The 26,154-nt window shown below is 40.2% G+C and overlaps 2 protein-coding genes across 22 annotated transcripts in view; both read right to left on the minus strand.

Annotated features, from left to right (window-relative positions):
• LMO7 (LIM domain 7) overlaps nucleotides 1-7,541 on the minus strand; it is a 135,601-nt gene extending 128,060 nt beyond the window's left edge. For 14 of the 20 annotated variants that reach the window (XM_069802530.1, XM_069802542.1, XM_069802535.1 and 11 more), the window contains exon 1: nucleotides 7,411-7,541. In XM_069802530.1, the coding sequence (XP_069658631.1) occupies nucleotides 7,411-7,479 (69 nt within the window). In that variant the 5' untranslated portion in view covers nucleotides 7,480-7,541. The remainder of the gene's footprint in view (nucleotides 1-7,410) is intronic. The other 6 variants (XM_069802536.1, XM_069802539.1, XM_069802532.1 and 3 more) reach the window with 2 other exon arrangements.
• Nucleotides 7,542-13,170: 5,629 nt separating this feature from the next.
• The window catches only part of UCHL3 (ubiquitin C-terminal hydrolase L3), a 44,710-nt gene continuing 31,726 nt past the window's right edge, over nucleotides 13,171-26,154 (minus strand). For both annotated transcript variants that reach the window (XM_069802544.1, XM_069802546.1), the window contains exons 7-9: nucleotides 17,298-17,373; nucleotides 14,679-14,737; nucleotides 13,171-13,400 (exon numbers count right to left, since the gene is read on the minus strand). In XM_069802544.1, coding sequence (XP_069658645.1) covers nucleotides 13,317-13,400; nucleotides 14,679-14,737; nucleotides 17,298-17,373 — 219 coding nt within the window. In that variant the 3' untranslated portion in view covers nucleotides 13,171-13,316. The remainder of the gene's footprint in view (nucleotides 13,401-14,678; nucleotides 14,738-17,297; nucleotides 17,374-26,154) is intronic.

Consider the following 26,154-nt stretch of genomic DNA (forward strand, 5'->3'; position numbering starts at 1 on the left):
TCCCACTAGCTCGGCTGCAACCCAACGGTGAGCTGCCACCAAAAGGCCACCTCTGCCAACACCACCTCTTCCCTGGCACGAGCACTGGTGCCCATCTCGCCTCCCAGGAGCCAAGCAAGTACCAAATACCACAAAACACGCCGAGTTTCCACCATCAGATGAACTCCCTGAGCTGAATCACCGGAGGGTCAGGCAAACACCGCTGCCACCACAAAAGGAGGCAGGAGAAGCACATGCCAAGCGCAGGAGTTTCAATGACACCTTGCTGTGATAACGTCCCGGCGCTAACACAAAACCACGTCAGCGTGGGACCTACCCTAGGAGGACAGCTTGGCCCAACCAAATTTTCACTGTCTGTGCTAGCTGAATTGATCCCAACCCAGATATTCCTTTAAAACTGCGTTACATGACAATGATTTTGACTTTTTTGGCCAACATAGTAATAACTATTTCCCAAAGTTAGTATATCAGTTTTCTTTTCTGATAGTAATGACTGAAAGCTGAATCACATCCAGAAACAAAAGTTAGGACTTTCACATGAGCTGGCACAGAAAAAGTGTGCCAACACACCCAGCACTGGCAAAAAAAATAAAGCAAGTCTTATAATCCTCATGCCCTTTTACAATAATCCCAGCTGTTTTGTACCACAAACGCAAAACACTGTTGAAATTAAGTTTCTCTATTCAGTGTAACACAAATGAAAGTTTTACAGCTAAATATCCAACTGGAAGCTAGCATGCTATGAGTCAGACCTATACATCTTTCTTTTCATTGGAAAAATAAAAATTTAGCACTATTCATAAACACTAAATTTACAACTGCTTGCAGAAGCTTACAGCATGAGGAACCAAAGAACCTGTTTTAAAGTAGCTTATTCACTACAATCCTTTAAAATTAGATTTTCACTTGGATTCACAGTATTCAGATACGTGAAAAAACAGCAAAACCAAAACACTCCTCCTAAGGTATTCTGGATAATAAGTTAGGTGTGTCAAGCACACCTTAGACCAGCAGAAGCATTTCTAGTACACTGAGTCTGAGAGCACGTGCTGTTTTTCATTAAATTGCTGAAGCTGGAAAGCCCACTTAAAAAATGATAGTTAAGAGTTATGTTAGTCTCGTTAAGCAGAAAAGGTTGGGGGTGGGGTGGGGTGGTGGTGTTTTGTTTTTTTTAAAAAAAAAACAAAACCAAACCTTTTTTAAAAAAAAACAAAAACAAAAAAAAACCCAAAACCCAACAAACCTCCTCCAGGAGTGGATAAAGGAACTTTAAAGAGGAGGAGTGGTAGGTACAAGAAACAGCTGGAATGTATCTGGTTCTTACAACACAATAAATCCCAAGTGTTTTCCGAAGCTCAGCAAGGTCACCATCTAATGTAATACACCCAAGTGCTCATTAAAAACTTAACATTTTGGACCAAAAAAAGTGTTTGACAAAGAAAAAGGTGCTAAAAGGGAGTCCATAGCAATGGGGGGGGGCAGGGGAAGCATTCTGAACATGGAAACCATCATCTCACCTCCTCCCCAAACTATGGGTGGAAAAAAATGCATGACCTCACAAAACTGAAGAAAAGATCAGGACACCGTTCAAAAAACAAACAAAAAGACAGGAAGAAAAGAACAAAAGTAACATCATGATTAACCGTAGTTGGTAACTACAAAATACAGAATAGAAAAAAACTAAAGTCTGGTCAGAACTGTCTGTAGATCCCCTTAAGCTGCAATGCATTTCCCCTTTGTAGAACACATACCCGTTTCTATAGTCAACAAGTTAATTCTTCCTCTTAAAGTGCCTGCAGATGCTGCTTTCATGCAAAATTTTAAAACAATGCTCAAAACTACAAAGAGAAACCGTCCACAAAGGAAACTACACTGTGAACTCAGCTCAAAGCTCTGCATGCCCATTGCACAGGACTGCATGAAGACAGGCTTCAAGCATCTCTGAGAAATCCAAATACAGACTTAACTTGAAAATACATAAACCCACCTTGCAGAAAACAGGAAATAGATTTTACTCTCAAGCAAAAATCAGTCCCATTTTTCTCTCAAACACATCACCAAATACACCACCGACGCCTCTCCTGAGGTCCGGAAGGAAGGGGACAACAAGGTAATGGGGAGAATAATGTTCAGCCAGATAAAACAGCGTGTGTTACTGTCACCCTCTCCCTCTAAAACATGATTGCTAGCCCTGTTATATGACATTTTGCCACAGCTCTTTTGTAGTCTGCAGCCAGTGGAGAACATTATTTGTAGGATTTACATTCCCACAGTATTTACTTAACAGCATGTATATTTATGTATCAATTCATATTTATATATTAATTGGATATACTTAGATTTAACTCCATGCAAGGGCTCACTGCCAGGAATCTACACACATTAATGAAATATTGATGCATCCACCTAAAAAGGAGGGTTAAATGCATCCCTTATGTAGACGTGAGACGGGACTTTGGCAGCCGTGCTGTAAGAAGTTCTCCAGAAACCAGCCCACCCAGGTTTTATGACTTGACAGAATTACCCAGTATTAGACGTGGTTTAGGCAGCACAATATATAGATTTTGCCTTTTCATTCACACGTTTTTCATTCTGACACCATCCAGGACATTGACTGGCTCTCTACATACTATCTGATAATACCTTACCCAGAACTGAGAAAAACCTTTTCATAATGGTTAGTCCAACTGAAATAAAGGAATCTATAAGAAGAGGATCTGAATGGTAGAAATAGAAGACTCATCTTACAGTTATTCCTCCCATCTGCCATACCAGACTGTATGCATTATATTCATGCTTGGGGGAAAAACCAAACAAAATAATCACTGAGGTAAGTTCTCTATGCAAATACAGGGAAAACATTGCTGCTAGACCTCTTGCTGCATTTGCAGAAGCCATAAAAATATACAGTAGAAATGCAGACCTCGAACAGTTTCAACAAATAGAAACATTTGGTGACCACATGTCAGAGACCATTCAGTGGATTTGATTGCTGTACTGTTGGTCCAAACCAGAAGATTTCAAGTAAGTAGTCCTGGCTCTCAAGTTTTATCCTCAAGCTGACTCTTTCTACGAAGCTACTCTGCAAATCTGCTTTTTCAGTCTTCTGAGCAGGCAGAGCAGCGGGTGTCTGTGTGTGTATACACACATTTGTTTTTTCCTGGAAGAAGACAAAACCAGAAGCCCCCAGATAATTTTCCAACATCCAAAATGTAACAGATACTTTTAAATCACAAAGGAAGATAGTTTTGGACTCTGAAAAGCACACTGTAATGCAATAATAAATGAAGTTATTAGCACACACAACAGCGTTTAGATAAATTTCACTACCTATTTAATGGTCACGGCAGACCTGAGCAGCAGAGGTATCTTTAGCTGCCATCCAGACATGCTGGGGTCTTTTTCTCTAACGCCGCCTATCAAAACGGATAAAAACCTTATCTTGCTATGGAAATCCTAACGGCGAAACGCCTCTCTCCATCAACACTGGGTAGTGTCAGCACTAGAGAGGACTTCTGTTCCCCTGCGGTGCCGCTGCATGAGGAACAGTCCCAGGACTACAGGGTCCTGCTCGTGACGGTGACCGAGACTGACGCTCTCGATGACGGTATCAGATGAAATTAGTAGCTCTCAGAACATCTGACTAACAACTCAAGATCAGTTATTAGGGGAAGAAATTCAGCTCCCAAGAGTCCCCGTAATAGCTTGCAATATTAAGAGTTACTTGGCCCAACACCTATTTTTCACTTCAGTGGATTTGTCAAGGTTGCTCCATGTGCTTTCCTACAGCTCTGCTGCTTCACTCCAACAATTCATTCCGGCACACGCTCACTGCCCACCCTCCCTCAGACGGGACCTTTACATTCAGCTACTTTGGGGAAGAGGGGGGGAATTTCAAGCGTTATTTGCCTCGGGGCACTCTAACTAAATATTTACAGGCTTCGTGGGTCAGGTTTCAAGTTGCTTTAGCAAACAATTTCAAACCACAGACATTTACCTGAAGATTAGGGTTCATTTAAGACACAGAACAGGAATCAAAAGCTGAGACATTTTACAAGAAAACAGCACACGATCTTCTTTCCTCTGGAACTTCGAGAGGTATCGCCCCTAAAATGGTGAAGGGTGTTTTGGGGGAGAGGGACCACGTCTCCCCTTCGTTCACGAGGATGAACTTGGTGGTGGACTGCAGAGAGGAGGAGGCAGACTGCCCTCCCACATCTTGAGGCAGGAAAAGACTCGGCAGTCTGGGATATTTAATAGCTGGGGGAAGAATGCTTTGGTTTGGAGGAACAGCTTTTAGCTTACTCAAGTTATAATATGGAACAGAACACAGCAGAACAATTTTAACCCAGCTATTTCTAGCTTTGGCAAACACAGCTCTACCTTAGAGAAACTATTTCTAAGTTGTGGCGTTTCAGTGTTTCACTCTGTTCTCAGCAGGCACCATCTGCCCAGCTGAGGTGCTAAGTGGAGCCTGAGCTGCGCCTAAGTTTGACCAGCACCAGCTGTTACAGGCAGAGCTCAGAAGACTCCAATAATCCCAGATGCAAGAACCCAACACCACTAACCAGTGCTGGGTTCTGGATAAGGGACACCTGAGAAGAGCTTGAGTTTTGCACAGAAAATGACTCCTCTTTCCCCAAAAGAAGTAGATGTCCTCGACAGCCAGCCCTCCCAAAGTGACTAACCGACTCCAGCTAGAGGAACCGATACCAAGACAAGCAACATTATCTCCCCTCCCAATTCACCACAGCACACCAAACACGAGACGCTGGGGACTACACTTCAAGAGGTCTTTGCACTGTAAAGACTACAGACCTGCCTCATCTGCATTATCATCAACTATGCCTCAACATGAATCTGAATTAAAGAACAAAGTCTTTCATTAACTAACACCAGCTATCAGATGCAATTTTTTGTTGTTATTACTCTTAATCAAGTCGTTGGTTTTTTTGTTTTTTGGTTGTGGTGGGGTTTTTGTTTTGGGGTTTTTTTTGTGTGTGTGGTTTTTGGGGGTTTTTTTGGTTTTGGTTTTTTTTTTTTTTTTTTTTTTTTAATAGCATAAGAACTAGGATCAAACATTTGAACTCCCACCAGCCAGTGGCTGCCGTACAACATGGAGACTCCAGCTGGGGACAGAAGAGGGACCTGACCAGGACAAAAGTTTCTCCCACCAAAAGCTTCAAGAACAGATGGGGTGAAATTTTTTTATGTTTGGGGATGTTCCCCCCCCCCCCCCCCCCGAGATCTGACAGATACAGCTGCTCATTCCTGTTACAAAAAGCCCTCAGCTTCAAGGTTTGAGCTCAGGTCTTCTGAGTGGTTTTTTTTTTTTTAGATCTCAGAGTCCAAAATGCTCTGTATTGAAAATCAGAAATAAGTTAACACAAATTTCATTAGCAAAGGGAAATAGTAACAGTTTACAAAGAGATCTTTGCTTGTTCTTTTAAATATATAGTAGCTAGTGTTTGTATGCTTTCATCTGCCCCTAATGTTAAGGGGAAGCTGGCACACAAAACCTTACCAAAACATAAGAACTTCAAGTTCATAAATATTTGAAAACCTGCCTCATCTTCAAAACCAACTGCTTAATCATTAGGACTCACCAAATTTCACTCTCAATCATGTAAACACCACTGCGTTTCACCAAGACTCACAAAACCTTGGGACATGTCTCATTACTCTAAACATATCTTTACTCTTCTCATACAACAACGGAAATGGTTGGTCTTGGCTTTTTAATCCATCTGGATTTAAAGAGTAGAGAAACACAACAGACTCTCTGAAACACAAACCTCATTTCATAGGGAAATAAATATTTACATTTTCCTTCAACATTACAGAATTCTTAATATCCTGTTTATCAATACTTTCAGGTTTTTAAGTTACTCGATTTACAATAAAACATATCTCCAAGGGGTAAGTTTAAAAGTTACTTTAAAATGAGAACAGCTTTCACGTATCAGAAACAAAGCATAGCCACACAAATTAGATGGGGAAGGGGCGGGGGGGAGGTGAACATACGTTTTTTCCACTACACGAACAGTGCACGCTTTACACTTACATCACTTTGCTAGTGCTCCCATGTGCTACTGGCTGGCAAAGAGGAAACCTTTTGTAGGAATGGTACAAGCAGCCCGTATCAAATGAAAATTAGTAATAATTAAAACAAATCCCCAAACCCTTAAAAGGATTTTCAAAGACAACATTACATCACCTTAATGAAACTATTTAAAGTGAGCTTTGCCAATTTAAAGAAAGCAATACAAGAAATGTATACACGAGAGAGGAATGCTTTAATTACCCAAACTCACAGCTAGCTCTTACAAAATTGACACCTGGGGAAGCCAGGACTGCTTTCATTACCTACATTCACAGATGGCACTTACAAAACTGACGCTTGTGGAAGTCATTTGCGATACCCTTGCCTAGGGTGCTCTCAGTTCAAAATTCTCAATAGATTTTAAGCACTAGATGTCATCGTTTTACAGAGGAAACAAAGAAGCCCGGACTCGGGTCTTGACAAGCTTACAAAGATGAGGGGTAAAAAGTAACAAACACCCTTCTTTGAATCTTTACTCCTTTGAAAGTTACTGGGATAGCATGTCTGACCATAGACGTTTCATCTCAAGTGAACGGGTGCGAAGACATAAGCTTAATACGTTAAAATACCTATGAACCAGCCCACGAAAGCTCCTCTTTGAGTGACTGTAAGCGAGGCTGTGCAAGGTTTCTAACGTTTCTCAAAGCACACACGCAGGTACACCGACGAGCAACCTCTTTCCCCCCGCATTAGCACACGCTGCTCCGGCGTGACTCTGTGTTAACGACACAGAAACACCGATGTTTACGGCAGGCGCTATGTGCGGTCAGACGCTCACGTTTAAAAACAGGAGAGAAGCAAATGACTGTAATTTCAGGTTACTCTCCGTCCTGAACTCTTTCGGGACGGGAAGAAGAAGAGTCACTCTAATTCAGGCTGTCCCAGAGCAAGCGCTGGAGAAAGAGTTTACAAGACGTCAGGAAATGATAAGCCTCAGCGACAGGGAGGGCAGCCACACCAGCCCGTAATGTGGATTTCGGGGAGGGGGGCCGTGGCGACACTGCAAAGGCAGCTCTCCGCAAGCTTTCACCGTGCCTTCCGAAAGCAGCAGCCCGCGGCTGCTGACAAAGAACCGAAGTTTGGGAGCCGCGTCCCCGCAGCTCCCGCCCGGCGACGGGGGCAGCCCCCTGGCAGCGTCCTCCCCCCTCAGCCGCGCGGGTGGGGGGCGCAGCGAGACCCGGGACCGGCGCGGGGGGAACCGCGGCGAGGGACGGCCGGGTCTCCTCCCCCCCCCCCCCGCGGGGAGGGCACGGCGGGTGACGGGGGGGGGGGGGGGTGACACCCGGCAGGACCGAGGGACGCCTCACCTCTACCCATCGCCGGGCTTCGGCGAACGCCGCCTGGCACTCGCACTCCGCGTCCTCTCTCCCCTCCATGGCCGGCACAGCGAGCGGGGGGGGTGGGCGGCCGGTACTGCGGCGGGGTGGGGGCGCGGGGAGCAGCCGCTGTCATTCAGCCGCCCGCTTTTAACGCTCCCCGCGCCGTCTCCTCCCCCTCCGCCTCCTCCCCGCGGAGCTGCCCCTCCCGGGAGCTCGCTGGCGCTCGGCGACCGCAAGAATTCGAAGGAGCCGCTGGCTTCTAAAGCAACGCCGCCCTCCGCCCCGGGGGCAGCCGGACGCCCGGGAGGGGCTGCACCCCCCGCGGCGGCGGCGGCGGCGGCGGCGGCCCCGGCTCCGTCCCACCGGGCCGCGGCGCCCCTCGCCCGCCCGGCCGGCCGGTGGAGGCGGCCCCCGGCGGCTCCCGCCCCGGCGCATACCAGGAATAGCTGGGGACAATCGCACCTTTCAGGGCCGGCCCCCGCCGCCCCGGCCCCCGCCACCTGCCGCCCACCGCCCGGCCGGGACTCCCCTGCGGGCCGCCGGAGCTCTGGCCCCGGGCCGGCTCCCTCGCCTCCTCGGCGGCGGGTCTTCCCTCGCAGCCACCGGCAGCGCCGCGATCCGGGGGCCGACGACTCCGCGCTCTTCTGCAGCGCCGTCCCGTTCGGGGACGAAGTTAGGAGCTTTTTCCGCCGCTGCGGGAGACGCGAGGGGTCCACGCTTTGTTTTGAGCTCTCCTCACGCGAACCACCGAAGCGGAGGCGCCTGGGGCAGAGCTGGAGCCCCACAGCTCGGCCTCCGTGCGTCCCTCCGGCCTCCGCACCGGTTGCCTCCCTTCTGGTTTTGCTCACAGTACCCCCCCCCAGCCCCCGTTGCTGTGTTTCACGCGTGTCTCTGCCCCCGATACACTGGAAGAGCTTGTTCGTGACTCCTCCAGTGCCCGGGCCACCCTGTGCTCAGGCTCAGAGCTAAAGGCCGCTCTCGGCTCGACGGCCGCCGAGCCCGGCTGGACGCGGCGCTGGGCTCCGGCCCCTCCGGTAACCCCAAACACTAGGCCACAGCAACGTTCCTTCCACCCCGAGCTAGGCACTCGAGCTGGAGCCGGGAGGGAGAGGTGTGCTGACTAAACACAGCAAAACCCTTTCTTCCAGTACAGGAGTCAACATGTGCGAGGCAGAGAAGTTAATGAAATGCTGAGAAAAAGAGCAATTTTCTGGAATATTCGTGCATGGCATTAGGGGGTTTGATTTCATTTTAACGTGGTATTTACGATGATCTCTTTCTACTTGAACTTCTAATAATATTTTTCTTTCCATATCTTCTCTGTAAGCAAAACGGAGTTGCTGCACGTATCTTTTGCTTCCATGGACCATGGCAAGAACATATGCCATTGTTTAAGGACTACTGAGAAAAGAGAACTTAAAATTTATACTGCACACAAATTAGCTTCTCCTAAGATCTTTACTTGGGAGCACATCTTATTTCTGCTCTGTAAACAACCTTCTTAGAATACAAAGGAAGATTTTAGGAGATCAGTTCAACATACAAAGAAGCTCTCTATCGGGCACCGGTTTCAGAAGTCCGTGGAAATAGTGTTACTGGTGGTACACACAGGAAGGAAAACCCAGTGACTCTGGGTGAAATAAGTTCCATAGGAGATGTTTGACATTTATTAAGTTACAAATCCATAGAAATGATGTAGTTAGCTCCTCACAGTGGTATGATTTGAGACATCTATGCTATAGAGCCAGTGATGAATGAAATGATAATCAAAGCTGTAATTTTGAAATTTTTTCTTACTCCTTTTTCCTGCTCCAAGCCAGATCAGCCACAAGACCAAATACAAATGAAGAATCTGCATTTTTCTTGAGTGGGAAGCCTGAGCATCAGAAAACAACCCTCTCATCTCACTATTTAACATTCACGACTACAAAGGCTCAAAAAAAAAAGAGAAAAGTCTAAATAAAGCATGTATGTGCTGCTGGTGCTGGCTGACATCGGTTTGCGTTAGCTGTCATTACTTAACATTTTTCTGGAGAACTACTGCAGCCTTTCCCAGATTTTTAAGGTCTGCCTTTTCACTTCATGTTCTCACTTATTTCTGGTTGCTTTATTTCACATAATGGCAAATCAAATCACTTTTCTTATGAATCAAGTGTTTAATGTTTTAGATAAAATAATTCGAGCAATCAAGTAATTTGATTAAGTCCTCATTTTAGTAAGCTGCATGGACCACTGCAGCTTTCAAGTTGTTCACTAAGTAAAAAAATTCCAACATGCATATTTCTTCCTCAAAGTGAATTTTAAATCATCACAGATCATTTATCTATGTAAGCTTGAACAACGAAAATAGCTTAGTATTCCTTTGCACTAACAAGGTAAGTCACTAGACTCCTAGATCATAATAACATTACATATACCAGATATGACTGCTAATTGTTGGTGTCAAAAGTAGCAAACATAATACTGTTCTCCTTGGCAAAAATAACTGTTTCAATGTGCGTGCTCCTAGGGGTAAGTCAAGCAACAGTGTACGTCCTATTCTTTTCATAGAGAGTTCTACAAATATTTGATACAATAATATTTTCTACCAAGGCAGGCTTCTTCCCTTAAGGAAAGACCGTATTTATTTTCTAAATGTGGGCCGTTAAGCGTGTTTATTTTCTAAAACTTACATTTCAATGACAGAAACCACATCTTTCTTCTTCTTTCCTTAACTGAATCACACAGCCATGATTGAAAGGAAAGGGCATTGTACTGGTTATTAAATTCTTACGGTTTCTCAGCAAAATACTTGTAATAACATGGGAAAACTTACACCAATATACTTAAAAGAGCTTGAACAATCCTGAGTGCTTAATAGCACACCAGCTCCACTCAGCTAAAATTAACGTAAGCGCTGAGCATGCATCTTCTCTTCACTCCCACATGCACCATTGCCATAAGGTGATGTGTATGGCCGGCCCAGACTGCAGGAGGTGAAGAGGGATTTCCTGGCAGTCAATAGCACTGCATGCCTCCGGCCAAACCATGCTCCACACAAAGGTGGCGAGGCTCTGGCAGGGCTGCACAAGTTAGGAAATACAGCGTTATTTTCCCACAGAGCTTGAGCTAATAGGCACAGTGTACAGATAAGGCAATGTCTGCATGGGCATCGCGGAGCCAAAAGCACCATGTGGTCTGCAGGGCCTGTCAGCCCCTGGTCAGGACCTTGCTGGGCTATATAAGCCAGCCAAGTGTTCATACCTCCCTCCTTGTATCCAAGTTATACAGGTTCTGTCAATGCCAAGGATATTCCAGAATCTCGTAGATCCCTTTACTGCCTGTGCTCCTCAAGATGGTCAACAATGCCTGTGCCAAAGCATGGTGTTAGAAGCACCGGAAAGCCGTTACACCGTACATGTTAGGCAAGACAGTACTTCTGCAGTGCAGTCCTTCAAAATTTCAGTCTAGCAAGGGACTGTGCAGTGAGCAGATACAGTTCAGCGTAAAAACTGGTGCCTTGCTCTTCCCTTTGTTATCTCAAACTTCTGAGAACCTTTCCAAAAGCAACGTTCACTAAAAAGTACCATCTTACATATTAATAAACTGGAAATTAACACTGAAAGTAAACAAAATAGAAGGAAGCCTTACCCAGCAGGACAACCGATTTGAAGACTATGTAAAAAAACGCTGAGCAAAACTATCATATTGCCAAAATACTAAGAATTCTTATTTATAAGTTTTTACTTAAGATTCAAGATGCATTTTTCCAGTGTGACCATGAAAAATCCCACCCCATGTTTACTATTCTTTGATTTCCTTTGTCATTAATCGCTTAATCAGTCCTCATACTCAATCAAAGCTCCAGTTCTGAAGTGATTTTGCAATAAATAATTGCACAAAAATGGAGCCCCTTCATTTATTACCTAAAACCACCAAAATCTTCTGAACATTGAAGAGCATTTATGGTGTATTTCCCTAAAGCAGACAACTGATGTAGCTAGTTTAACAGCTTTGAACTGCACTCCTCTCTTTCCTCACCCTCCTCCCTACCCTAAAAAGCACCTTATCTATATTAATTATGGCTTACTTTAAATGTAATCCTCTGAATCACCTTTGGCAGAAAATATGCAATACCCCAGTTAAATTGTGACAACTTCTATTTGATTTTTCTGATATTAGCAGGAAGACAATGCAGCTGCTTTGGCTACTAAAGCCTTTGATTTTTATTTAAAAGCAAGTTTTGGGGCTTAACTAATCCGCATGGCAACATAAAGTAAGTCTTAACGATACTGCATTTTATTGGGGTAAAAAAGTGCTCAAAAATAGAAGCTCATTAGTGTTGTTCTTCCCCCTCACTTCTCCAACCAGCTCACTTAGAGAAAACAGACTCTTGTTGTTAGTGGACTCTCCAGGTGACATGTTTTAGGCAGACACTCCGACTTTTTCTTTAGTGTGCAAAAGATGTTCTTAAGTGATAAGACAGACTCCCAGGCCTCTTTCTTTTCTATAACGAAGGAAAACTCTGCCAGACTGTGTCTGGCATAACCCCATTCATTTCTCCTGCAATGACAATTGATAGAGAATGAAAGCATCCTCTGGGACACAGAGGGTTCAGTTTCCTTTGGCCGTGGCCTTGATCGGAAGCAAACCTGAATTATTTCACTTCAAAGCAACAAATAAAGAATATTTGTCTGGAATGTCAAAAGCATGCACATTAACCAAAACCAACCTTCACAAGAATCCTAATCCTAAAGCATAAAATTGCTTAGCCAAAAAAAACCCCCAAAACCCAAACCCCAAACCAACCAAAAAAAACCCCAAAACCAAAACCAACCCCCAAACCAACAAAGCAACAAAGTCATTACTAATTCAAGCGTAGAAATTGGTCAACAGTACCTTAGGATCCAGTGGGTGGGGTGGGAGGGATGGCACAGGGGAAGGGTATCCCATAGCATTCAGTAATGACACCTGACAAACTTACAATAGATATTCCGAAAGGGAAAAAAAGGTATATGACCATCGTGGCTATCTTAAAAACTATAGCCTGTTTCTGGTCTCGTTACACAAAACTTCGTTACAACAATCATTACTTTTCTATCATTTATTTCAGTTAGGTGAGATACTTGACATGGCTGTATTCACCTGTATGTACCCTCCGCATCCTACCATTTGAACTAGCATTAATTGCTAGTGTGGCTTTTCTGGGGCAAAAATCCACGTTGTTCTCCCACATATACAAATAGCAAACACTGGTTTAACTAAAGCTTTTTGACAATTTATTAACATTATTAGGCTTGAGAAACAAAATTAAGTTTTATTCAAAAAGTAAAGATTAAGATAACTTTAAAATGTTAGTGCTCACCAACAGTAAGGAGAAACAGTCCTTTTTCTACCTTTTTTCTTCCATATATTTATTTATAAATAATGCACTGAAAAAAATGCCTTTGTCTTTTGAGTCACCTGCAAAAGTTTTTATAATATTCTTGTATCATTATAATTAAAAGATGGAGATAGCCTCATATTTCAAGTTTTTACCCATTAACATACCACATACTCCACTCAAAATATCATCTGTGCATGATACAAATGATAATCCTGCTCTGAACTAGCTCATCATTATTATAATGAAATATCACAGACAGTAATCCCCAAAACTTTTAAGGGGGTGGAAGGGGAAAAACCCACCACATAGAAGAAGAAGTCTTGCACAAAATGCATGCGTGTATATAAATACCCAAAGTTGCTTTAGGAACAAGCAGCAAGATATAGCAAGGACAAATGCAAAGTTTATTCCACGTATGCTACAATTAATCAACATGTTTGGGAAGTATCAAAATTTGTACTATTAACATATGGCAACGGTTTTATTGTTACAATACATTGCAATAGATCAGCCCCACTGGAAAAGGCTTTTAAGCTGCAGACAGTGCAATTGCATTAAATCTTAATTCTTCTGGGTCACGTTCCATGAATTTCTTGCAAACTTCTATTGCATCCTAGGGAAAAAAGTAAAACAACAAAAACAAAAACCACTATAAATTATACTTACTAAAAAAACCCCACAACTGAAATATGAAGATATGCTTTATACAGACTATGCGCAAAATAGATTTTTCCATAAAGGACTACTAAGTAGTGTGACAAATCTACATGAATTGCATTTCTGATCTGAATTACCAGTATTCAAGACTATTTACAGTGCTCATATGGGCAGCATAAGAGAGCAAAAGTTTTATGCAGAACCTTAGCAACAATTATTTTTGTGACTAAATATTACTTTGTGCAACAGATGTGTTGCTTGTCTGACTTTCTAAATGCATCTCTGACGTTTGCCTTTACTAGTGCTGCTGTATGCAGAAATGTTTCCTTTGTCTCAAGATGAATCTAAGCTGTGTGGGGTAAGTGAAAGATTCTAAGTAATTCCTTCATCTAGCTTTAGGGTGCAATCTGGAGAACACATGTTATCAGTAAAACAGAAAAAAGCCACATATAAAAAAAGGGAAGTTTTATCCAACTTCTCCCGCTGCCCAAACAAGCACAAATTGTATGCAAACTTACAGACATTAGTCTATGCTACTAAACTGTAAAAGGTTTTGTTTGTTTCTTTTTTAGTTTCTCTGTTTTCTTCCTTTTGTAAAGCTAATCTAGTCTGGATACAATTAAAGTCAGATCTATGCATTGCCTTTTCTCAGCTTCAACGTCACATCATTCTGTGGGGATGACAATTTATCCTCTCAATTCAGTGTATTCCTTTCCAATTAATTTCTCAACTAAACAGCTCTTGACACAAAGAAGCACCCAAAACAAGCCATGAAACTGGAGAAGAATGATTATTAGCAAGCATCAGAAAGGAAATCAACTTCTGTCTAGCATGGCACCTATGAAACTATAACTAAATCAAAGGAAAGAGAATGAAAAATTATCCTAAGTTTTCAATCTGATGACTTCATCTCATGTACAATTTGAAAGAAGCAGGGGTATATGAAAATCTCAGCACAGAAGAAAAGCCAGTCTGATCTTCTGTTCTGGTCAACTCTTCTGACATTTCTTGTTACCATGTTATGACACTCTCTCATCTGGAGTCACAACATGAGCATTCTGAAATACCTGTTTTAAAACTGAGTAAACCTAATTTTGTCTCACCATCCCACTCGCTCTATTCCTCATCCAACCATAAATATAGCAAGACCTTTGTATAAATATTTTTCATAATTTTTGTGGAAATATAGCAAGAATTTTGTATAACACCATTTGAGAAGGTTTTCTATTCCTACCTCTAAGAAAGAATCGTCACTAGTTTCCCCATGGTTTATTGGAAATGGCTTGCGCCCATCTGTTGAAACACAAAGCAGCATTGAACAACACATTTATAAAATTAGAAAAGCTTCATTTTTCCAGTTAAAACTATCTGAACAGATTTTTTGCTCCACTTACAAAAAAGCTACCTCATTTTTCATAAAAGAATCACACATGCAGCTAGCTATTCCCTGATCTTTCTTCCACTGCTGACTGCTTCAAGAGGTATCATTATGTACAGTCTGTTACATTAAAAAAAATAATCCAATCAAACAATGAAATAGTTCTTAATATCTTATTTGAAAACTTTAAGGCTGTAAGTTGCAACTGGTTTAGTGCTGGGTATAGTAATTCAGTTTTTCAAGTAGAGAAGAACAATTTAAACTACACTTAATGGATTTACCCAGACAGCTGTACATCTGTGGTCTTTGACAACTGTGATCAGGGACTCCACAACAGAACAGAATACCACACCCACCAGTTTGAAGAGTCTGGCATAACTGAAATGTTACTCTCATTTAAAAAAAAAAGGAAACAAACCCAATAATTTTAAGTATTAAGTACTTTCACAGTGTTTAAAAATGGTTGCTATAGTTAATGATTTTTTCACTCATTTGCAATATAATAATGCTATCATTCTCAGCATTTTAAAAATAATTTCATTCATACAAATAGAAATATGTTTCAGGTTACTTGTGAAGAGCTAACAGTATGAGGACATATGTTAGGATATCCTAAGCATTCACTAGACCAAATTCCCTTTTGGCTCTGTCCTCCCTTTTAAAGACTTTTCCCTCCCCAAAGATTCCATTGAAGTTGACAACACTTCCAAACTACATTTTCCATAACTAAAAATAGATTTAATGTAAGAAAACTTTTGGATTTACATGAACAAGAGGTTGTTCATTATTGTAACAACAATGATGGAAGGTACAACAATGCAAAACCCTCAGAATGTTCCTGGGAAACAGAACTGAATACCCTGTACTGTTGCAAGCTAAGTTTGATCGTGGGGTTTTTTTGGAAAAAAAAAAAAAAATTTTTTTTTTTTTACATACATCTTGGCAGAACAGCATTTTAATTTCATGTGCCTATAAATAACGTGTTTTCTATGGCAAAATCATCATAAGCATTTAACATCCATGTGCTTCCTTAGCATTTTCTGCCTGCCAAAGCCCACATGCTGGCCACAATGTCTGAAGCCAGTGAATCAACTGAAAAACCTTCTCCCATTTTCCTACTTTTAAGTATTTTTTGCTTTCTTCCGCTGGTACAGAGAGAAGTTATTTTAAGAACAAAGGAAACAGTATTATTGGCATTCCACTATACAGTGGAGGTAAATGCCTCTGGGGTTTTTTTTTGTTTGTTTGTTTTTTGTTTGTTTGGGTTTTTTTTAATTTAAGCAAAAAATTAAAGTGGGTTTTATCTTGCATCATACTTACGGAAAATAACTAAACATGGTAATTGTAGTCTGTAGTGTGCTTTTTAAGCAGAGCAAATTAACGGACAATGAAAAGTTAACATGGAAATAGTAGCACACAACTAGAAGAGGAGCAAGCCATCCATCACGCCTTGAAATTTAGAGTCATAAAGTACTTCTATTGCATCCTACAGCTGTTGCCTCACTATTTGATCTAGTTCACTGACAAGACATACAGCATCATAAAAATACAGAAATGTGTCCCTATTGTTCATGACTTACCACTGATAATAGCCCTTATATGATCTTAACATAAGCACTTCTTATATACCCCTTATGCCCCAGGTTATAATTAGTTGTCACCTGTTAAGGGCATTGCTTAATTACATGTTGATTTTCAAAAGATGAAAATGTTCTCACCATAAAATACTGCAAAAATTATGTTAGAAAAGACCAGTGACTTGCAGTTTTTAAATCTTGATCTACTTGCTAGTTTTCTGAAGCACCTGCAGCAAAACCTAGTTGCCCAGCAACTTGTTTAAGATTTGAGTAATTAGAGAATGTCTGAGCAGAACCTGGTGCTACACAATCTGAAGAGGGAAAAAAATAGCTGTAATTCAGAAAACAGAGACTACTGTTTTACAGTTAACTGTCTAGTGACTAAAAAAAGGTAGAAGAAAAAATAACCAGCCTATAAAAAATGAGTTGCTAATATTAGTATCTGCTAGTATCCTGACTACATAATTTCAGTTTAAACTGTATCATGCTATTTAATAATATAGCTAACACTTCTGAAGTGGCATACAGTTAATTTATTAATTTCACAAGCAATTCAGGGACATAAGTGTAACAGTATTTTCCTCTCTGAAACTTTGAGCATTCATCAATTCTTTCTTACTTCCTGTCTTTGTAAATGATAAAGGAAGTTCAGAGGCAGTCTAGTATTCTGTACCGTTTTATCTTAATAGGAGGGAGTTGAGGGAAGGAGAATCCCAAAAAACCAATGTGAAGAAGCCTGCAATTGTTTGACAGAACCCCCCAGACCCTACGATGCAGTTGAAAAGAACCTAAGCCCTACATTACGTCAAGGAATCTCTCTCAAACTTTGATAATTGACAACATTACTACTTGTATTTGTTTCAAACAAATGGAGAGAGCGGATAAAAAGTGTTCTTACCCAATTCATAGAGATGACCACCTACATTAACTAATGCAATAAAGTGAAGATCTACTTTTTCATCTATACTTGGTGCCTGCAAGATAAAACAAAACAAAAAGAAATTGTGTTCACTAAAACTCTTACCACAATACGATTAATGAGAACACATCATCATAATATGCAAAACACCTGGCCAAGAGAAATCACAAGTGAGAAGCACATTCTGGATCTATACAGAATGGCAGAAGTCACACTGCAGAACATTTCGGAATATAAAGAAGCTTCTACAATGCATAGATCAGTAAGAATCCTTTCAGTAAAGTATCTGGAAGTATTTCCAATTACAGCTCTACATAAAAGCTTTATTTTTCATTACTGAATTAGAAGTTGTATCAGCTCAAATACATTAACATTAAAAACAGATATACATATAAATAGTAACTCCTTCACTAACGCATCTCCCATAACAAAGCAATGCAGGGCTGAACTCTGAACTTGTAGTATCTTGAAACCGAAAATACTCATTTGGTCAAAATAATTTTTTCCTCGCAAGCCACGTATAGTACAGTTAACCTGTTCCCTCTTCACAGGCAGTCAAAAGAAACAGTTCACACATCTTAGGTGGGAAGGAAAATAACCAGAGGTGCCTAGACTGCAATTTCAAAGTGGCATCATAGCCATCATACCAAGAAAGGATTGAAGTGCAGTGACAGCATCAAGTAACATGACATAAAAATGGTTACAGTTGGTAAAGATCTGTCTAGCTCAGTACTGTGTTGCCAACTACAGCAAGCAAAAGCTTTTTCAGAAGAAAACAGGGCATACACAGCATGGTATTCTGCCAGCATACATTCCCAGCATCCACTAAGCAGTGGTTTTTGAACTTCTGAGCCAAAAGGTGCATCACCACTGTTGTGTTCAATAGCAATCGATGTTATTTCCTCATCAATCTGTCCAGTCTGCATCTGAGCCTCGATCCACAATTTAAGAAGATACTGTTTAAGGGAATAGGAAAAAGCACCTCAGTTTTTCTTAAATTATCAAGAATCTGACTTCTGCAAAAATATATTTCTTGCGGTTTTCTTCTATCTTGTAATTACTGTTAGCCTTATGTGAATTTCTTGAAGCACCCCAAAAATCTAAGAATTTGCCAGAAACAGATGAGAGTATAAAATGAGTTGTAGAACCTTACAGTTGCACCATGTTTTCAGGGCTGGGTTAAAAGTTTCCTTCTTCCTGATCGTCATGAAAAAAGACTTTAGAAGATGATCTAAATTGAAGAAATGTAGCAAACAACCAGAACAATAAAGCAAAGGACAAGAAGTCACTCTAAGTCCTTCAATACATCAAGAATGCCAAAGAACACAGCATTACAGAGGAAATGCCAACAGCTTACAGAAATTCTGTGTAGCAACCTCAAAAATGAAAGAGAGAAAAACAAAACAAAAAATCCCACAACCTCCCCTCACCCTCATTTCAGATTCCTCTGAATGACCAGTTAAAGTGCAAAAGGCATCAATTCCCTGTTTCATCTGGCCTAGAATGGAGAAAGAGCATTCCTGCTGCTGAAAATGAGGCAGGTATCAAAGGGTTGAGAGGACCTCTCCAAGGTCTCCAAGAAGTCTTTTTCCCCTATGGCATGAGTCAATTGCCTTTGAGAAATTTGTTCTACAGAAGGCCAAATAAAGCCAGGGCTTCGAAAAACAAGCAGCCTCAAGAGTTTGGCTACCCCAGTTGTAAACTTCCAGGGACCACAAGTTTCCCTAACTTTCTGAAAATCACACAAGACAGTAGCTGACAACCACCTTGTTGTTATTCCCATCTATCAACCAACTTTTTACAGGTATCTAAACTGTGGTGGTACAAAAGTATGCAGGCAGGCAAAGCTGAAAGTCCTTGCCAAATTCCACATTGCCATCTCATTCCCTTGTAAACAAATGACTTCATGGCTGTTCACATATCAATTAAACCTACCAACTGGGAAAACTGGGCTTAAGGAATTTCAGGGTTAGGGGAAAGACCACTGCCAGTTAGTCTCACTTTAGGAAGTAAATAAATGGCTTAGCATTTAAAAGCTTGCATCTGAACGTACACTACCTGGGCTCAGACTGACATTAACTAGAAGATCTGAAAGTATCACTATTTCAGAGTACTTTGAGATGTTCAGGATTTGGTTTTGATCACTTTTAGAAAAAAATACAGTTCCCCCTTTGACCATTTTGAGGGTTATGTTCTTTGCCAGCTTCTAATGAACATGTTTTCTATAGAGAGACACACTTGGCATGCTTGGAATGCTGAGCCTATACACAGCTAGAAGATGGATAGGGAAGCCATCAAAAAAAAGCATTAACTTTTCATAGAGCTTACTTGGAGACAAGACTCCTATAGAATCCTGCTGAGTTTTTGTACATGCCTAATCTAAATAATGTGCTTTCATTGTGTTATTGCCACAACCCATGACAAATGTGTTTTTACATTTTTAATTCCCCAACCTCAGAATGAAAAGTTTCTACCACATGTTCTAATGTAGACAGTTCCCTTCCTTAGTGACTTCTTTTCATCTAATGTAGATAGTCGTAAATTTACTACAAAGTAGATCTATTACATTTCCTGAAAAATTAGGATTTCAATCTTTTTTGACAGACAATTATTTGCATAATCATAAGCACAGAGAAACAATAGGGTCTGAATAGTCAAGATAACCTAAAACTTTATATTCTAAAAATCTGTCGCATATGACTTTTCCAATATGATGAATCTGATTCAAAATCCCCCCCCAGCCCTCCTTAGGGAAAAAAAAAAAGACACCCATTGCATAAGTGTGCGTGCATGCATGCACACACACACACGAAAAGAAGCCTAGTCAGGCCAATTTCTGCTTCACTGGGAAGCTCTAGAAATTCTAATGCTTGAACCAGAAGATTTTAAATTTCAAAGGAATGGAAAGAAGAGGGAATGTCAGCTTCAGGGAGATGTCTTCTGTGGTCTCCTTGAAAAGCTACACCTTTGGCCAAGTTTTCAGCTTCTAATAAACACTTTGTGTGAATGCTTAAAAGAACAAGAGAACATAGCTTTAAGAAGTCTGCCTGCATGTGCATCACTAGGTAGTATTTTCAGAACAATTACAGAGCATTTTCTGTTAATTATTCTTCTTGTCAAAGACCACAGTAACATGAACAGTCAAGTGTTGGGATGACCTGTTCCTTTAGATTTTTTTCATTTAGAAGCCCACTCAATGTGCAAAAGGAGACAGCAGATTTGAATGACCACATGTATTAACCACAAGGAAGGAGGAAGACACAGGAGTCTAAATAAGATCATTGTCTAATCGGGATCTGGAACTAACCTATGGGATTCAAGACTCATTTTTCAAGTCTTCTGAAGAGCTGTAGCACACAGTGAAGAAAATTTGTATTTCTTTCCCATCCAGAAAAGAAAGGAAGAGGACAAATACCAGCATCTTGGGTAGCTTACAGAAGCTTGTATTATGGTTTCAACCTTAGTATAAGAAATAAGTTTTGGTAGTATGGGTTAGTGGACATTATTTTTCCAAGTTATCTCTTCAAATGAAAAAAACCCTGAAAAATAATGACTAGTAGACTTGAAACTGATTTGAAGAGGAAAAATGCAAAAAGTTTAGCGCTCAAAGTGATGGTTCTGAGAATATCTTCTTAGCTGAAATTTGTTCTTGAGGTATTGAGATCACACTCAGTGATAATAATATAGTGTATCTTCATGGAATACCCAGTCTCATATACAAAAGTGACAGCCAAGGTTGTTGTGCCCTCTAATTTTGGATACCACACTAAAAGCACCTAAATGACCAAGTCCTGATTTTTCATAGGATTTGACTGCCTTCTCTGCTAACCTGGACATTCAAATTGAATAATAAACAATTGCTGACTGCTGTGAGAAGTCAATTTTTATTGACTTGTCTCAGGCCAATACCCATTAGTTCATGTTATTGAAACAACATCTCTACATTTTTCCTCTATTCTTCACTAGCAGATTTACAGACAGTAATTTTTAAAGTGGTGCTTCCCAAGGTTTTTACTATACAAAAGATAACCCCTCCTACTACCTCTTACTGTACTGAGAAATTCCTTGATTTTACCTTTAACTACTGCATGTTGCCCTCTCCTCATGAACTGCAAGAGTCTTCTTTCTTGCTGTTGAACTAACCTTCAGAAACTCAATGGTACACCCCTATATCACTGTTTGCCCAATCATATTAGCTGGTCTAATGAAGTGTATTTCACCATCTACATAGTTTATCTTGCTAATGCACTTAGACCATTATCCCAATCTAAAAGTCAGTATTAAGTTTTCATGCATTTGAAATCTTTTGATCTTCAAATGTTGCCAACTTAGAACAAAACTGTTCATCAAATTTGATGCACAACTGGTTTCTTTTCCCCGAAACTGCTTTTCGGGGACAAACACTCAATTGAGGAAAAAAAAAAAGAAATTGTCTTGCTCTCATTGACATACTGAACAAGTCCTCACCAGATCCTGCTTAAAATATATTTATGAAAGACCCCATTATAAGAACAGGTTCAGTGTTACGTGACAGATTTCAGGCAACTTCTTTCATCTAAGTCTTCTATTTTTATTATTTCCTTAAATGTGCTCTTGAGAGAAAGGAGTGAAGCAAGAAGTCTCACAAACCAGTTCAGTAGAATCCTTTGCATTGGTAGTGACTGTGAAAGGAAAAAGCACCACTTGGGTTAAGTCAAGAAATTGGCATAAAAGGTCTCTCAGGTTTTGGAAGAAGAGCCATAAAGACTGATAAGGAAAAGACAATTTTGCAGAACCTTGAGGAATAAAAAGTTTCAGATACATCTGCATCCAACTGAAAGATCTTGACAAAAGTAACTGAAGTCTAAGACAAGAAAAAACCTTAGGGGGTTTAACTATACAATTTCACTCACAAAGAGTTACAAGAAACCAAAGAAAAACATATTAAAACATGAAGTTTACACAACAGAATGTTAGGTATGGTTTGGATTCAATAAATTTTGAAGTAAAGGGAAAAAAGTGATGCAATTGCTATTGGGTAGATTAGGCATCTGTAATTCCCATTATGAAGCATGGAACACACTTAGGCAAATGTACTATGTAGGCCTGTGAAAGGCATCTGAATCCTGGTTAAAATACTGCAATTAAAACAAAGACAACTGGAATGATGATCACAAGTTTCAGCAAGATTATTTCTAGCTCATTCTCACAGAACAGTGACATCTCTATTCATGCTCAGTATACTGCAGTGAGTTTATGGTATTTGAAATGCTCTAGAGTTTCACAGTTGACCATACATAGCTTAATTTAGAGAAATTAATTTTTATTATTCTGGACAAGGGATACTTTGATCTAAGAAAGGTGCTGAGGGACTGTCTTGAGTACTGACCTAGGAATGGACAAGAGGTTCCTTTGCTAAGCATTGCCTTATGTATTTTTCTACCATGCTGTCATGGTAGACAAGCTGTTTCAAGCTTATTAACTCTATATCCCCAGCTATAGCTAGAACATGTAAGTGTCAGGTGAGGTACAATTCCAAGCTGCAGGATAGCAGCATCTGATTTTGAATGGGAGGATGTCAAGCAAGAAGATGAAATTCAGAGATGGGCTCTATCAATGATCAGAGTATCTGGATACAAAATGTTTATACAAACACAAATGTCCCTTTAGATCCATAAGGAAGAGAGATTATTCAGTAGTATGCTGCTCTAAATAGGTATTTCCTGTTTGTTTGTTTGTTTTAAGAAGAACAGCAACTTTAGTCTGACACAGAAAATAAATGTCAGAAAACAAAGAGCATGTTTTCCAACTTGAGAAGTGTAGGAAAGAAAAAAGAATTAGATTAGCTTGACATAAAAGGCAGCAAAATGATCCTAAGGCAAGCAGAGACACTAAACTAAAAGAACAGATGACCTGGAAGAAAAAGAAATCATTACAAGGATTGAGGAAAAGTCAACATTACTAATGATACACGTTGTTACCTATAGCTTCAAAATTTGCCACATCTACTGCAATTTATCAGGTTTGCATAGAACATTTCAGGACAGTATTTTTTTTTTTCTTTTCTATTATATGTACTTAACTCATCTGGAGACCTACTCTAAAAAGTTGTATTGGGTCTGGCTGAGATGGAGTTAATTTTCCCCATAGCAGTCCTCATAGGGCTGTGCTCTGCATCGGTAGCTGGAAAGGTGTTGGTAAGACACCAGTGTTTGGCTACTGCTGAGCAGTGCTCGCACAGCATCAAGGCTGTCTCTCCAACATTTCCCCGTCTCACCAGTAGGCTGGGGGTGGGCAAGATCTTGGGAAGGGACATAGCCAGGACAGCTGACCCAAAATGACCAAAAGGATATTCCATACCATATGACATCTGCTCAGCAATAATAGCTAAGAGAAAGGAGGTAGGGAGGGCATTCATTATTATGACATTCGCCTTCTGGAGCAACCACTACGCATACTGAAGACCTACTTCCTGGGAAGTGGCTGGACATCGCCTGCTGATGCAAAGTAAAGAATAGATCTTTTGCTGTCCTTTGTTTCCACACACGGCCTTTGCTTTTGCTTTATTAAACTGCCTTTATCTTGACCCACAAGTTTTTTTCCATCTTATTTTCTCCCCCCTCCTCCTGCTGAGGAGGCGACTGATAGAGTGACTTGGTGGGCACCTGGCATCTAGCCAAGGTCAACCCACCACAAAAGTCAAGGAAAGTTTTCAAGTAGGAAAAGTGGTTTTATTTAAGGAGCATAAATACAGTCTCCCATCATTAAGACTTTTGCTCTTAATTTTGAAACAATCCGTTTTGTCTGTCAGTGTTTAAGCAGTAGAAGTGTACTTAGAACTACAAGAAAGTTCAACTGTACTTTAAACACAATATACAGGATGTTTCCCCTTCCCCCCTTAAATTTAAGTGCATAGATTTCTTAATAAAAGCAATCCTAGAACATTTTCATACAACGCTGAGACCAAGTCAGCTCTTTGTACATCTAGCAGAATGATCAGAGCTATACTAGTAATACTTGTTGGTGGGCATTGACAGGACAAAACTTGAACGACAAGGTAGTATTTATTATCAAGCCAACCGAGACAGCTTTAATGCCCAAAATGCTGGTCTGGTTTTTTGCATATTACACTAATTTACATATAATTTGTGTGTTCTTGAATCTTCTTGGAAAGGCGTGTTATACAAAAGTGGAGAACAACATTTTAGTTACTAATAACTATCAGAATATATTGTATTCGGTGATAAATCTTTGCATATAGGACTTACAATTTTAATCTGTCAGATGGAGACAGGATCTCAGGGGAGTTAACAAGTAATATTTTAAAACTATTTTTAGTGGCAAGCTTCTGTTTTGCCTGATGCAGTTGTATGGAAGGCCACTTATTTTTTGAATGAATTTTTTGAACATTTTCAAAGCAAATGCTCACTGCTAATGGCTGAGGAGTTGTTTTTAGAAATTTTCTGAAGTAAATAGAACTCTCAACTTGCCAACAATGTTTTTCTCATATAATCACAACCAATTATGTCGTAATGTCCATCTTTGGATAAGTCATGGTTTATTTGGTGTTGAAGTAAACTCATGGTCAATTAATATTTTTGTTCTAGGCAGGCACACTCAAGCTCTAGTCTTCCTCAGTAAGTCTTTTGTTAACAACAAGCTTATATAGGTCAAATTCATAAACAATGCCAGTTTCAAATTACAGAAATATGACGTAGAATTTTCCAAGTTTTGCTAAACAAACAAGAAAGTCCCCAGGTAAAATGTCAGAGGTATGCCAATGGCAGATATATTAAATGGGGGGAGGAAGTATGAGTTGCTGAGAACTTCACTGTGTGCTAAACTCCATGCCTCCTCACATCCCAAGGTATTTAACTAGCTCCAAATGATAAGAATGTTCCATAGTTCTGAAGATTACAAGAGAGCTAGATACTTAATAATAGCAATTATTATTCACATAAAGAGAAAGGAGTCTGGGAAAAGGTCCCATCTTGAGATACTTATCAGGATAAAAATATAAAAGCTATAAAGAAATGAAAGCATTTGGACACTAATTTTTAATAGCAATAAAACATTAAGAAGGATTTCCACATCTGGAAAGACAGATCTGTATGAAAAAGGAAATTATTTGGACCACGGTCAGAATAGTTATTTCACCTCAGTAAAAAAATCCACATACCTCAAATAAGAATTTCTAGTAACACAGGTGAAATGTGGTCATTACCAAAGAATGATAAAACAAAAATCACAGTACCAATTTTGCTTTTAAGACCGTTCACTTCTGCAAGATTTTTTTTTGGTGTGTACTAAAAGTGCAATCACTCCTTAAAAGCAGGATGAAATACCACTAAACCACTCTTCCAGTTTAGTGTTTCTGATGGTGGTCATAGGACAGTTTAGAAATATTGGCTACTCTGTGCGTGTAATTTTTTTTCTACGTTTTCAAGATATATTTGTGCCCTGTGAGTGAAGAAGGAAAAAAGTTTAAGCATGGTATTTGATGACAAGCTTTTCTTATTAGAATGTCTTCAACTAGAATGTATGTCCACAAACTGGATAAAGAAACAGATGTCAAGTGAGAAAGTATGCCAGCCCCTTGGGATTACAGGACACATTTCATCTTTACTGAAATATCCAGGGACCATTAAGCAAGACTTAGAATGAAAGAAAAGGAGACTAGGTTTAGGATATGAGAACATAAACCAGGTCTCAAACATAGAAGAAATAATATCATGTGACAAAGAATTAGAAGCCCCTTGGTTTAGCACATCCAAATGAAAGATCATGAAGATGAGGTGAAAAGAAGAGACTGGATGTGGAGCCTATGGCAAAAAAAAAAAGCCACTTCATGAAGGGC

This window comes from Haliaeetus albicilla, chromosome 15 (genome assembly GCF_947461875.1).
Source record: "Haliaeetus albicilla chromosome 15, bHalAlb1.1, whole genome shotgun sequence".
NCBI lineage: Eukaryota > Metazoa > Chordata > Aves > Accipitriformes > Accipitridae > Haliaeetus > Haliaeetus albicilla.